Genomic DNA, 15288 nt, shown 5'->3' on the forward strand with positions numbered 1-15288 from the left:
TAGTCTTTTAAACAATTTACTAACAATGTTGATCATTTTTTAACGGCAACCACACGTTTTATACGTTTTTGGATACTTCAGACCATCTTCTGCTAATTAACTCAGTTGGGCCATAAAAAACACATATATCAAAGACTTGAGCCACACAAAATGCAATTGACTCTTAATTCACAAGAATGTCTTTTCTCAATCAATATGTATGATATTTGGTTATAACGTCAAGTATGAAGTGATTTAATCGATTTTTTATGTTGATATTGAATCAAATCTTTAGATTTATCATATTATAAACCAAACTCAAATCATTTGATTAATGAAATTATTACAGGATATTATATTATAACAATTGTTTAGTTTTTCAAGTTGATTTAAAATTGAAATTTGCCTAATATACTATTTTTTTAATTTTTTAATTGTAAAAAATCAAAATCACACTAAACTATTGAAAATATTGAAAAATTCAATTGAAATTGTTTTCCTGCACTACTTTGAGTTGATTTTGAAAAATAATGATTTCATCCGTATGACAAAAAATTTAAAATTTTGATTACATCATCTATATTTTACAACCAATATTAAATACTTCATCAGTTTCACAATAAATGTCCACTTTAGTAAAAACAATTGTCGCAAATTAATTGTCTACTTCAACTTTCAATGTAAGTGTGACGACCCAAGTCAAATCTCGAACCTTTTCGAAAATTAGGTCAAGTCCCGATTCCGGGTCTGAAATAAGCCGAATCTTATTCGCCCAAATGCATCCAAATTGGGTAAACAATAAGCCCACCACAATCCTAAAAAATGATAAATTGTTGGTGCACTTAGTAGTAGTAATTGACCTTATAAACTGAATATAAGTCTTAAATCTACTCAATGTGAGACCGTGGTGTTACAAACTCGTACACTTAAACTCCCGACGTACTCGTCACGCCTGAACGGATAGACATATGTCTTAATCGTTGCTCTAGCCATTGTGGGATAATACCAGCGGGTTTCGTGTTCCCACATCCGGATATCTGTCTATTGTGCGATAATACCACATGTCTTCGTGTCCCACCTCCTCCGACAACTTGACGGATCAAACATTAGAGTGTCAACTAGTCAGTTACAATATTTGACATCCCAAATCAAATCTAGAGATTCTTTAAAAAAATCGGGTCAAATCACAATTCCGAGTTCAAAATAGGCTAAAGCTTGCCAAAATGCAACCAGCTTGGCTAAACAACAAGAACACCATGAGCCCCAAAAGATAATGATTTATTGGTGCACTTAGTAGCAGTATTTTACCTTGCAAACTGAATAGAAGTATCGAATCAATTCGATATGGGACTCGAGTGTTATAGTGAGTTTGTATTTCCAAAATGAACTATATTTCAAATCTAACTGATTTATATTTCTTATCAACCATATTTCATATATTATATTCATGGAAAAATAGAATTTAAAGTTCACAATAAAGAAGTTTTCTATTAGTGCGCCTCAAATTCACAAAATTTAAAAGATTTAATTAAAATTTCAACCGCACGAATGTAAATATTATGTAAAAATAAGTAGGTATACAAATTTTCGAATGTATTTATTATTTGAATCGATCACTTTATAATAAAAAAAATTGTTCACTCTCTACCGTTGACATTATTTAAGAAAATAAGTTCATTATAAAAATTAATACCATACCACTTGAATTTGCATGAAATTTTTTCTACAATTATATTTTGACTTAATTTTTACATCTGTGTAGTTCTCGCGGTTGGATCGGGGAAAAACATTCGATAAATATGATTTTAGACTGCACTAATAGAAAAATTTTCTATTATAACATTTAGAAATTTCAATCCATAAAATAATTAACACGATATTTTATCATCAAAATTCCCTTTTTTAATATGCGTAATTTTCTAAAAATGTTCATATATTTTGAAACCGAATAAGTATCTATCAATCTATTAAGCAATATTTACATGCTATTAAAGGGTTTAATATGCCAGCTCCCCTTGTATTAAATGTTAAATATTTTTTTAAAAGAATTGATCGTAAATTCATGTACAATATTCGATATTAACACATCCATTATTTTTGTGATATTGCCTTCAATATTTATTCGGTACTTATAAGAAGTTGGAGTCCTAAAAAGATTTCTGAATATTAATGCGTTACTTCTAATTTCCGTAATAATAATATATATTATCTTACATGTAAAGTTCATAAATTAAAATTTCATAATTATAAACATCATGGGATTTTTGAAAAATATCCAAGTTAAAATTTTTTTTTACAAAAATACTGTCATTTTTAAAAAAATACAAAAATATTTTTTTATTTGTAAAAATACTATTTTTTAATTTTTTTGTTAAAATACGGTTTTTGGCAACCGTAATTAACTGTATGCAACTGCATGCAACATTTGACGAGTTTCTGCAATTACACTCAACCTCAAATTCAACCAAAAAAACTCCATTCAGCTAGCTAGTTTAATATCTGTTTGATTTTGGTTAATTTTGGTTGATTCCGTATTTTTATAAAAAAATTCACAAAATAATAAAATCACAAAAAACTTAGAATAATTAATATTTTTAACAATTTCTCAAACATCATCAATTGCGAAATATATATATATATATATATTGAAATATTATAATTTGTATAGGATTTGATTTAAATATTATAATATAAACAAAATCGAAACACAAACCAAAACCTTAATAATGTCATAAAATTAATCTCTCAGAAACTCTGACATCAAATCTTGCAAACAATATAAACCCTTTTCTCTTCAGCCGCCGCAAAGACCACCACTATTACCTTAAAAGCTTCAAATAAGTACCTTATTTTCAGTCATGGGTGGTGAAAAAGCAGAGCAAAAAGAGCAAAAAGCAAGCAAAGGCAACACTTTTGATATAGATGATTTCACTATTATCAAAGAAGGTGAAGCTGAGATTCTCATGCATACCAAGAATGCTGTGTTTTATAATAAAGCCCAGGTATTGATTTTGTTTGATTGATTTGGGTTTTTTTTATGATGGGTTTTTGATAAAGATTGGATTTTTATTGGTTGGTGTGTATTGGGAATAAAGATGAGATTTTTATTAATTTTTTAGTTTTGTTATGTATATACTAGTGTATGGGAAGGAGGTAATTGGCATTGTTTGTATCTGTTTTTCTGTAATCAGTGTAAAGTTTTAATTTTTAGGATATTTAGAGAGAGAGAGTGAGAGAGAGAGGTAGGGGAGGGAGAGAGAAAGTGAGAGAGAGAGAGAGAGGGAGGGGAGAGGGAAGGGAGAGGGAGGGGGGAGACAGAGAGAGAGAGAGATAACCTCTTTCTAGTTGCTCTGAGGGAGGGAGGGAGGGAGAGGGGGAGAGAGAGAGAGGTTCTGAGGATAACCATTGAAGCGTAAGAACCACCAGTTGTGTACTTGTTTTGTAGGAAAGATCCAACACTTGTTTAATAACTTTGGCGCAAGTTATATTTTTTACTATCAGATGGGATTTTTGTTCTGAGGGCATGAGAAGGAGTTAAAAATAACCATTGAACCAAAAAACCACCAGTTGTGTATTGTTTTGGTAGGAAGATCCAACACTTGTTTAATAATTTTGGCGCAGTTATTTTTTTACCAAGAAATCTATCATTTGGGTTAAGATCTTTTGATTAAAATCGTTATGAGTAAACTTTAATGAATTTAATCCTGAATATGCAAATGTTTTTTTTTCTGAAAGAGAGTATAATGCAACACGTTTATATAGTACTTTAGCCTAAGATGGAGATTTGTATTATAAGGTCATTACGCGGCACCACATCTTGGGATAAGAGTTCACAATCATGGAACAAATCATCCGTATTCCTGACAGCTAATAATCTACTAGTTATCTCTTTATTAATGATTAAATGCACATAACTTGATACACTTCTCAAGTCCTTTTGGAGTAGTTGGTAACTTTGATATGGTTGGTAATTGAATTTTTTTACTAAGAAGTCTTGAGTTTGAAATCTGGGCACCATAACAGTTCTCAGATTTAATCTGAACCAATGGTCCTCCTCTGGCACAAATCATGTGCTACATCCACCAAGTTGAATGAGTTTTAGGGTGTTCTCCAGTCTTCAAGTGTAATGAATTAGATGTAATCACCTCTCTTGTAAAGTTTTTGGATAATGGGTTACCTAATCTTCCTACTTTTATCTGGTCTTAAGTGCATGGTCGAACCAGTAGTTGGTAAAGCAGGAATTCGAAGTTGAATTGTTGTTGTCAAGTATGGTAAGCAGCCGAGCACTGCAGTGTAGCAACCCATTGAACTAAATGGAAAATCTTAGTGAATTGTCGCAATGTTCTATTGCTTCTGCTTGAGAGAATATATGAGGTTCAAATTTTGATTCCTAACTAAGCTTAGAAAATGAATAATGTAACTTTGAATTACTTAATATAGCCTAAAGTAAGGAATGAAGCTTTCTGTAACTTCATTATGGAGAAGTCAAATAATAGTGATTATTATTTTTAAAGTAATCATTTTGGTTCTTCTTCGTCTATCAATTTTTCTTGGAAGTCTGATATATGTAGGCGGGATTTTATAGATGACATACGGAAATTTACCATCCTTTTAAATAAAGGCTATTGTACTGTCTTCTGTTTTGACATACCTTTTCTGTTGTATGTGAGTGTTTTGAGAGACCCGTTTAAAAATAAATGAAGTGTGTGTTGCAGGCGCGTTCGAGGTGTTATTGTATTTTTGCATTTCCTAGCACCATGTGTAAACAAACAATACAAGTTCTATTCTTTCTTTTTGGTATTTGTGTAGTACTGGAAAATGACTCTGATCTGAACTTTTTGAACAATAGGTTAACAACAGAGATATATCTATTGCTGTCTTGAGGGCATTTATATCCAAACGTAAACAAGAACATGAAGCACCTACGTCAAGAAGGAAAAAAACACCACCAACATTACAAGAAACTCCCTCTTCTGAACCGAAAGCACCTGCCAACTCTGTTAATGGAATCGTAAATGGGAAATGTGAAGTTTCAGAACCTCCTCATGAGTCATGTAAAATCTCAGAAGAACCACGTGAAACCCAAGAAAAAGTTCGAAAAGAACTCAAGCCGCCAAGAGTGTTGGAGGTTGCTAACAATATTTTTCATTTTTTCCCGTGAAATGTTTGGTTTATGAACCATGTGATTGCTCATTAATGTACAATACTATGTTTGCACTATTCTTCCTAAATAGCTTAACTAATGCAAAGGTTTTTATGTGTATTCATAGGCTTTGTCAGCTTCAGGATTGAGGGCTCTCAGGTATGCACGTGAAGTTGAAGGAATTGGCAAAGTTGTAGCGGTGGACAATGATCCAGGTACCTGCACGACTCTAAATGTATTTTCTTCATATTTCCAAACAGGGGCAATAATTGTAGCATATGTCAGTATGTCACTTTTACTTGCTAACTTTTTAAAAGATCCATCAAATATATAACGATGTTTACCTGGAATATCAGTTTCGGTAAACATTTAAACGTCTGATAAGAAGTGAATTTAAGTAGTATACTGTAACAGAGGTAAATGCCCAAAATATTATCGGTCTAATACCAAATTTTCAAAAATCATAGCATGTCATAAATTTTTTATTAAACCAATAGCTTGCACAAAAGTGATGACATGTCATATTTCTTAAACACACTCTGCCTAAATACCTTGACAGAAGCATTCCCACACAGAGTCTATGTATTGTTAAAAGTTATAATATCTGATTTGCGGCTTGTAAACTTAGTTATTTTTTTTGTTATGCAAATTATTTAATTTGTATGTTCTTGTGTCCTGTGTTTCTTTCAAAAAAATGTATTAGTTTCAAGTTAAGACACACCTTTATGACATAATTTGGACTACTTGCAAAACCATAACCATTACTCTTCTTGCAGCCTCTGTTGAAGCATGTAAAAGAAATATTGCATTTAATGGGTCAGTGGCAGCTGCAAAAGTAGATTCAGAACTTGCCGATGCTCGAGTTTATATGCTCACACACCCTAATGAATTTGACATGGTATGCTACCGTTATTTATTGTATATTATGCAACCTCTTCTCTCTCTATATATTTGTGGTACTTCCTAAGTTTTTAACATATCTTACAATATTAACTATTGAACTGATGGAATGCTAGCAGCAGATGAATATTGAAATTATTTATTTTCTGTGTTTGGGAAGGAATTTTGAAAAATCGATTGTATTAGTCACTTGTACTTGATTAATCTGCAGAAGTTTAATACTCCGTCCCTCCCAATTTACTTGTCCTGTTTGACTTTTGCACATACTTTAAGGTGCATTGACCGCATAGTTCCGTTGATTATTTTTCAAATTTGTAAATATTTTAGATAGAATTTTTATTCATGAAAGAAATTTTTAAGAAAATTAATGGAAATATCCGGTCAATGCACCTTAAAATACGCGTAAAGGTGAAGGTGGACAAGTAATTTGGGACCGAGGGAGTATATAACAAGCATACATAAAACCCATGCAAGACACCCTTCTCAGTATTGGAAAATGAACATAAATGTAACCAACTTTATGTATGAGTGTTTGTATGTTGGTGTGTGTATGTATAAATATGTATTTATTTAGGACTCAGTGTGATTCTATAAATGTAATTAATTGTACCATATTGTGAAAGTGAAAACATTTTATATCATAAAATTGTTGTTACATATTTTATAAATGTAATTAATTGTATGTAAGTACCTATGTGTAAATATAACTTATGTAATTATATGCATTTAAATAGAATTCAATGCAATTCGGGTAATAATATTTTGGAGACCAAATTGATTTTTAAATTGGTCTAGAATTTTTATGCTATATTTAGATTAGCCTAGTATTTTTAGTATATTATCATTTTATTTAGGAATTTCAAGTATTTTGGGTAATAATATTTTGGAGTTTAAAATTGAATTTTAACTGAGCTTAGAATTTTTGTTATATTTTGCCCAAATCACATACTATTGACTGACTACAAATTAACGCATGTTCAGTTATAATATTACAGTGTTATTTTATGTTTATGTAATGTTTCTTAACCTTTAATGTTCCCTTTCTGTATGTCAGGTTGATCTTGATCCTTATGGTTCACCCTCTGTGTTCCTGGACTCTGCAGTTCAATCAGTTGTTGATGGAGGCATGTTGATGTGTACTGCGACTGATATGGCAGTTCTCTGTGGTGGTAATGGAGAGGTTTGCTATTCAAAGTAAGGTCCCATTCCTTATGGCTTGGTTCGAATAGTAAACTTATATCAGTAGTTTACATTATACTTGTGAAGAGACAAAAGAGCTAAAATGTGTGCTAATTAATGCTGCTTGTGTAACTAGATACGGTTCTTATCCTTTGAGAGGAAAATATTGCCACGAAATGGCTTTGCGGATCCTTCTTGCCTGCATTGAGGTACTCGAAGCACCTGTACTCACAAAGCAAATTCTTTATTTCTTACATTTCGAAGAGTTCTGAATATGTTATGTCAATTGCAGAGCCATGCAAATCGATACAAACGATATATTGTTCCTGTCTTGTCTGTTCAGATGGACTTTTATGTACGTGTTTTTGTCCGTATATACACGTAAGTATTTGTTTGTTTGTTTATGATGGTGGGGGGGGTTGGTGTGTTTTTGCACTAACCACTAGGTTTGCTCATCCCATATTTACAAGTATAATTTGCTTTTGTAGTTCTGTGCTGCCAGCAGGTTACTTCGAGTACTGACTAGTGTATTTGTTATTGTTTACAGTTCGGCAAGTGCAATGAAGAATACCCCTCTTAAGCTCTCATACATTTACCAATGTGTTGGTTGTGATTCTTTTCATCTTCAGCCAATTGGGAGGACTGTGTCCAAGGTATGGTAGTTCAGTATTTCGGTATCGAGATTATTAATTTGTTTGTGATTCTGTCATGTCTAACTCTCTTTATTTGCTCTCTCTTCAGAATAACAGTGTAAGATATCTACCTGGGTTTGGTCCCATTGTTCCTCAAGAGTGTAGCGACTGTGGTAAATCATACAATATGGGTGGACCCATTTGGTCTGCTCCAATCCATGATCAAGAATGGGTTACATCCATACTAGAGGCTGTTAAAATTATGAAAGATCGGTATCCCGCATATGAAAGAATTTCTGCGGTATTGACAACAATATCAGAGGTTTGTATATATCTAAAAACCTCTTGAAGTTAAAAATTAGGTCTCAAGGACTAATTGAATTAATTTACTATTATCTCATGATTAATGATCATAAACTACATTTATTAATGTTAACATCTCTTCATGATTTTGACACCGTGCCAATAGCATTCCTCAATAGTTTTTATCACCACAGTGCCAATAGTTTTGGAGTTCTTTCCTCGATATTTTAATCTCCACAGTGCTAGTAGCATTCATCCTGGTGATTCACAGAGATACACATCTCCCCCTATGCATGCTGTCTCTTTTTTTGTTGGTCCAATATTAACAACAATGTCCTCACTTCATTAAAAAAATAGTATTCTCCTAGCTTTTTTTGGCACTGTTATTTTTATCTGCTATGCTTCTGAAATTAGTATGACAGCCTAATCAATATCTTGATACGTTCTGTGTATTTACATCTTAATATTGTGATTGTACAATGAGAAGAATTTATTAAACTTCTTTGACACATCATATTTGTCATTTAGAGGCAGACTAATAAATTTTGCCAATTTGATATCGTTGGAAGTGGGTTCTTGAATTTCGCAAAGTATTACTGGACTATTAATTGTGTCTCTTTATATTGTTTGTGTTGGATTGTTGAAATGTGCAAATATTTGTTGCATGTCTTTCCTTTTTGCAGTTGCATGTGTTGTCTTCCTTGCTCATCTGTTATGCTTTTTTTTTTACCCAGGAACTCCCAGATGTTCCTCTCTTCCTGAGTTTGCACAATCTCTGCGCGACACTAAAATGCACTTCCCCATCTGCTGTTATATTCCGCTCTGCTGTTATCAATGCTGGATATCGCATATCAGGAACTCATGTTAATCCATTAGGATTAAAATCAGATGCCCCGATGGATGTCATTTGGGATATCATGCGTTGCTGGGTAAGAATTGTATTTCTATATAAGTTCTGCTGCTTATTTGGTTCTAGGTCAAAAGTAGGTCTAAAATAAGTACATTGGTCTATTTAATCTTTGGAGGAATCAAGGTGCTTCTTGAGTTATGTCATATATTTGTATTGGTTTTATAGAAGGGTATCTCAAGCAAACATCATTAACAGATCATTTCTTTATATGATTGGGACGTCTGTATTTGAAACATGAGGTTGTATATAGCTTTTTAGAGCTGATAAATCTTTTTGTGTCAGATAAAAAATCATCCTGTTAAAGCTCAAGCACCGGATCAAGCTGGAAGTGTGATACTTGCCAAGGAACCAACACTTCAGGTATTATATTTTCATGAACAAGTTTTTTTTTAACTTCATGTGAAAGATCTAAAATCAGACACCCTTTTCCCTTCTGTTTTTATATATATCCCAGTCCTGTTGTTTGCAAGGTGATGCCACCTAGTAGGATCAAATATGTTTGCATCTTCTTGTCTTCGTCCAATGTCCTACTTTTTTGAGAATTCTGAATTGCTGAGGTATAGCATTGCAGACATGTTTCATAATTTTTTTAAAAATGTTTTTTAATCTGAACACAAGGCCGATGGTTCAAGTCTCAGTAAAGGCACGAGTTAATCTTTGTAAGAATCAGGGTGCTATTAATCTTTTACTATATAAAAACATTGAGTGGAGTTAAAATTTCTGTGTAACATGAGGTTGATGGTTCAAATCTCGGTAAAGGCAAGGGTGTGTCTATTTTTAAATCTATAATTCACTATTACCAAATATAGTACATTGTGATAATCCGGGCTTACAGGTGACAACTTTATTATTATTTCTTAAAAGTTTTTCCAACCACCCATTATGTTTTCTTCCTCCACAGGCAAATTTTGCGCGAGCTGCTGCATCCCTTAGCAAGGCACAAGCCAAGAAAGTTGCACGCTTCCTTCCAAATCCGGAGAGGCACTGGGGTCCTAAGCTTAGGGCAGGTCGTACCATCACCAGCAAGCATGTGTCTCTATTGGGTCCAGAAGCACTAAAGGGGATCAGTAAAAATGAAGATGATGATGAGCCTCAGGCCAAGCGTAAGAAGGCAGATGACACCCCTTCAATTTCGTGAAAACATAAAGACTGCATCTTTCAACAATTTTAGCAACTTGCCCTTAACCAGCTTAGGGCTCTTTCAAGTCTCTGATAGCATTTCTGCATTTTCCTGCAGAGAGAGACCACCTGGTAAGCTCAGCCTACCCATCCAGTTGAGTAATATATTGCAGGTGCCTTCACAAAACTGAAGGTTAGAATCATTTGTATGCCAGTGTCATGAATTTTGAAGCCTCGCGAAATTTATTTATTTATTTATTTTACTTTTATTGTCATTAGATTCTTGTTTTATACTGCTAGTGTGATAATTAAATTCTGTAACATTATATATTCATTTGTTTTCTTATTTCAACGGGAACTAAGCTGCAAGTGAACTTGACTACTTTTTTGTTGCCTTTGGCATTAGCAGCCTATTGGAATATTTTATACTAGGGAACTGCCTTTTACATTGCAGTAATTTTTTTTAAAAAAAAATGGAAATGGGTCGGCATGTCAACCTATAGTTAAGTTTTTTGTTAACTAGATTGTTCATTGTTGCAATTAAAGTTCACGGGCCTCTAGCTTGAGCCCCCTCGCATATTTATTTTAAAGCAGAAGGGCAGAATTTACAGTGGGTAGCAGCTATAAGTATCCATTTGCAGACTGCATTATGTATTGTGAATTTGTGATGTGATCAAATTACATAATATTGTAGCCTGTTGCTATTAAAAAGGGGTAAACATTAAATCCACCTAAGCTAAAACATTAAATTGACCCTTATCAAAGGTATCAAATATTATGTATAAGAAAGCTCGAGACATGTTTAGTAAAACTATTTTCCCATTTCTTCACAAATATATGCACCACACAGTTAATGAGCTTCTTTTTGTAAGTTGGGGATCTTCACGGAAACAGTCTTCCTACTTTTCGGAGTAGGATTATAGTTAGCATACATCTTACTCTCGACATGATTTGCTATAACCGGGATATACCGGTATCTTTGGTTTGGTTTGGTTTGGTTTGGTTTTGTGCAAGTAAAATAATTTTTAGGGTTTGCATTCATAATACTTTGAAAAAATGGATGGTCCTATAGGCTATATGTCACCATGCAATTTTTTCCCCTTCCATTTCTCCTTATAGGTACTTAATCTGCCCTCTTTGGCCCATGGTCCAGTGCTACCCATAAATACATTAAGTAATGTCAATTCCAGTCCTATATAGTTCCCTCTTTCTGCTTACCTCACACTTCCTATCTTATCTTCACCCCATATTTGGGGGGTGCAATTGTTCAGGCTTATGTCAGTGCAGGATTCTAATTTTCTTGCTCCTTACATCTAGTCAATGGTCTATTATTTGCCAATAGTTCCCTCTAAAGATCTTAGATTAGACCAATATTTATTTAAATTAAGCAACGTCATTAATCAGGGACGAAATCAGTTATTTCAGCGATATTCTCTCAAATTGTTGTACCAAATTATTCTCGTAACGCATTTTATTAAAACTAAGCCATGGAAATTTGTGTTTGTGACAAACCCTAGTAATATTAATGTTTGGTGTGTGTGAGTGTGGATAAGGCAAAGATATGAATGTGAAATGTACTTGTGTAGTTCTCTTTGTTCTTGACATGGCATGTATTGTCAATTCCATCTCTTCTTGTTACAGAATACTTTGTTTTCATTTCATGGTTTCAGTTTATTTAGTTGATGTTTCTTCATGTGCTTTATGTATGACTCTTGACTATCAGTCATTGTTTGATATTTGAGCTCTTGCCCTCCATGCACAAATACACTCCTACTACTAGTCTATTGTGTTATCCTAGCCTATCGAGATTTTTCTCCTCCACATTGTTCAGTCCCACTCATGATTTACAAATTTTGGAGAAAGACATTTTCACACCTTCGTTAGGTCGTACTCAGTTCACAAGAATTTTTCGTTTTTGTTTTGACGAGAATATTATCAAAAAAATCATTTTTGTCATAACCGGTTATCATAAACTTCCGTTTTTTTAATCATAGTCGATTTATCGTAGTCGGTCTATATTATCGTGGTTTCTGATAATTTTGTTGAAAAATAATATTCAGATTAGCTTTTTAATTAGTTTTATCATTATTTGACAACTTTAGCCTAGGTAAGCATGAAAATAATTTCAATTAATTTCTACTACTAAGTTAGAAAATTATTGTACAATCTCCTCATTCACTCTTATATCCTCCTAGCTTCTCTTCTGTACATATTTACCTAGCTACACTAGTTAGTAATCTGAAACTCTAAGATGTAACCCATTTGGTGCTTCAACTCTGGGAAATTTCATCAGTTTATCTCCTCCAACTTCTTCCCATCTGCATTTACAGTTATTTACATCATTCAGTAAAAACTTAGAACGAGATACAGCAGGACATCCCGTAAAGGGAGCCACGAGATACCGCTACACGAAGAGGTGTTGGGTACTGTGGATAGTTAGTTACCTGTAATTAGTTACAAAGTAATGCAAGAAAGTTGAAATTTCAGCAACTCCAAGTTCCTTTCCAGGGCATTGTCTAGTACCTCCTCCAAATATAAAAAAGTAGTTTTGAGCATCCATACTCTTATCCTGCATTTAACAAAATTTACAAATTAGTCACTCATGTTTCAAAAATGTCGAAAAGTAACCAAAACTAATTAGTAATGCTAGAGCCTCACTAACCAGCCATCTCCAGGGATTAAATGTCAGTGGCTCAGGATATAAACGAGAGTCATAGTTAATTTCTCGAGTATAAACATATATTCTCCATCCTTCAGGAATTACATAACCTGGAAAAACAGAGAAAATGAGGTCAGATTAGCTGTTTAACAGTAGTACTGTTGACTGAACAATAATATTGAATCCTACTCAATAATTCCCTCTGTTCTGTCAATCCCTTGATTCCCTTGTTTTATTTAACTAAACCAAACATTCTCGGTATATCTGAACTCGGATCTTGACGATGAGTTATAGGGAGGTGGTTTCCGTAAAGACAATAATTTATCGAATTCTGTAACAAGAGTAGGACCATGATCAAAATGTCCTGGTTGGCATGGTAGGTATACCATGTGGATCATGATATGTAGGGTTTTTGAAAGGTTGATGATCCTAAATCATAGACAATTAATTTAAACATACCCTCCTTTATATATTTCTAATAAGAAAAAAGCTAATAAAGTACAATAGCACATTTCCTTGAGCCCATAAATCAGTAGTACAGCAAGAAACAATTTATATATGTAAATTTTTAATCCTTAATTTCCTAGTGACTCACCATTCAGTTCCATTTCTTTAGTTGTTTTCCTCAAAACCCCATTAACAATTGTAGCTAATCTGGAGGTCTCAAAGATCACCTGCAACATCATTACCATAATAAACATAATTAGCAATATGCTTAGCTAGCAATGCGAAAGTTTAAGTAGTTTTATTAAGTTCTAATGCACTTACAGCGCGCGTAAATCGCATGGATTTGTAGTCATTCCAGTTGAGTGGATCCTCTGGCCTTTTCTTCTCTCTGATTGCCAAATGTTCTTTCTGTAAAAAAATCAATAACCATGTTAACAAACTAAACTTCAAAACAAAACTGTAACTGAAAGTGATAAACATGATTATGTTGATGACTTACTCTGAGTTCTTGTAGAACTCTTGGATGATCATGTAGATACTTGACAGCCATCATTGAAGTAGTTGAAACAGTTTCATAACCAGAGTACAATATTGTAATAATCTGATCAATTATCTCTTCATCACTCAGCTTGTATTTATTTTCATCAGTGTTCATTAGATGAGCAAGCATGTCATTGTGTGTTTCTTTAGAGGCCCTTCTCTCCTCTAACAGTTTTCTCAACATGATAACTATGTTCTGCCTTGCCTGTTAAAAAATTTGCATAACATGAATCAATTAACCATTCATCTTGTTTTTTTATGAATTTTTCGATAATTTACACAAAAAATACCTGAAAACCGCGACCGTAATTGGTATTGGGAAGGTTGATTGGCAATGAAAGAGTACCCAAAACAAGCTTAAAGAATTCAGGCATAAACTCTTGACACATTGAGCTTGATTCTAAACCAGCAATCTGCTTGAGTGAGGACATAAATGCCATCTGTAAAAATTCATAAAAACCAATTTAGGCATAAATAGAGCAATTTACGTATAGCGTATCTCCCTCGCTTCCTTTACAGGATGTTAAGGGTTCGAAACTTGTATGCTTCCTTTATTCTGTAGTGAAATAAGTACCTCTTTGGTTTTTTCTTGAATATCAATGATCTTGCCATTCCAGTTACTGAGATGAGATCTCATAAAATCATCGATTTTCGGCAAAAGAATGTCTCTGATCATAGGAGGGCTAACAAGAGCAAGCAATGCCCCTCTCATGTTCTTGTGAGTGGAGCCATGAACAGCTGCTATATTACATTTCCCTAGTATATCAAGCATAGGACTGTGGATAGCCAGGAACAAGCCCTTTTGCTTCATTCATTAGTATATATTTGTTGAGCTCTGGATCCATAGAAACTATTGTAGGACAACCCAATATGTGGGACTTAAAAACACTTCCAAACCTGTAAAATTATTTAAATCTTAATTAAAAACTACTTAATAGTAGTGAATATTACAGAGGAAGCATGAATCATTTGCCAGTAGTACTGATTTGGAAACAACTGTAAGTCCTATATTTACTAAAATTACTCCAAAATGTAAACCATACAAGAACTATTTTTCATATCCTGGACCACTAAAACACAAAGAAATGTACACCAGGACACTAAAAATAGTAAATATGTGAAAATAAAAACAGGCTTAAATAGACAGACAGAGCCTGTAACATTTCACTTAAAACACAATATGTACATCATACAAGTAAAAAATCACTAGTGTCATCTTCCTGCCTCCCTAACGGGATATCGAGAGTTCGAAACTTGTCAAAGACAAGACAAGACGGGTGTGTGGGTATGTGTAACTAGGAAAAAGAATCACTTAACACCTATTGGTGCAGTGGTATCTCCCTTGACTGCCCTTTACACGGGGTCGAGATTTCGAAACTTGTCAAATACAGTACAGGTGTGTGAGGGGAATTACCTTGCTCTTTGGTTTTTCATGAAAGCAGGGCCAAGTTTGAGAAACTCAGTGGTCTCACCAAAA

General features: G+C 33.6%; 2 protein-coding genes across 2 annotated transcripts; one reads left to right on the plus strand and one right to left on the minus strand.

Annotated features, from left to right (window-relative positions):
* Positions 1-2710: 2710 nt before the first annotated feature.
* On the plus strand, positions 2711-10517 carry LOC141721130 (tRNA (guanine(26)-N(2))-dimethyltransferase 2-like). Its single transcript, XM_074523890.1, has 13 exons — positions 2711-2981; positions 4829-5107; positions 5250-5337; positions 5899-6020; positions 7077-7216; positions 7338-7410; positions 7494-7582; positions 7749-7854; positions 7943-8155; positions 8871-9065; positions 9329-9406; positions 9948-10149; positions 10284-10517. The coding sequence occupies exons 1-13, from the start codon at positions 2838-2840 to the stop codon at positions 10322-10324; spliced, it is 1770 nt and encodes a 589-aa protein (XP_074379991.1). The 5' UTR covers positions 2711-2837; the 3' UTR covers positions 10325-10517.
* A 1768-nt stretch (positions 10518-12285) lies between these two features.
* On the minus strand, positions 12286-14708 carry LOC141721131 (cytochrome P450 85A1-like). Its single transcript, XM_074523891.1, is given in 9 exon segments — positions 12286-12483; positions 12610-12734; positions 12828-12934; positions 13420-13498; positions 13593-13679; positions 13771-14016; positions 14102-14251; positions 14386-14583; positions 14585-14708. Coding segments are annotated over 9 exon segments (1152 nt in total). The 5' UTR covers positions 14657-14708; the 3' UTR covers positions 12286-12395.
* Positions 14709-15288: the final 580 nt, after the last annotated feature.

Source organism: Apium graveolens, chromosome 4 (genome assembly GCF_009905375.1).
Source record: "Apium graveolens cultivar Ventura chromosome 4, ASM990537v1, whole genome shotgun sequence".
NCBI lineage: Eukaryota > Viridiplantae > Streptophyta > Magnoliopsida > Apiales > Apiaceae > Apium > Apium graveolens.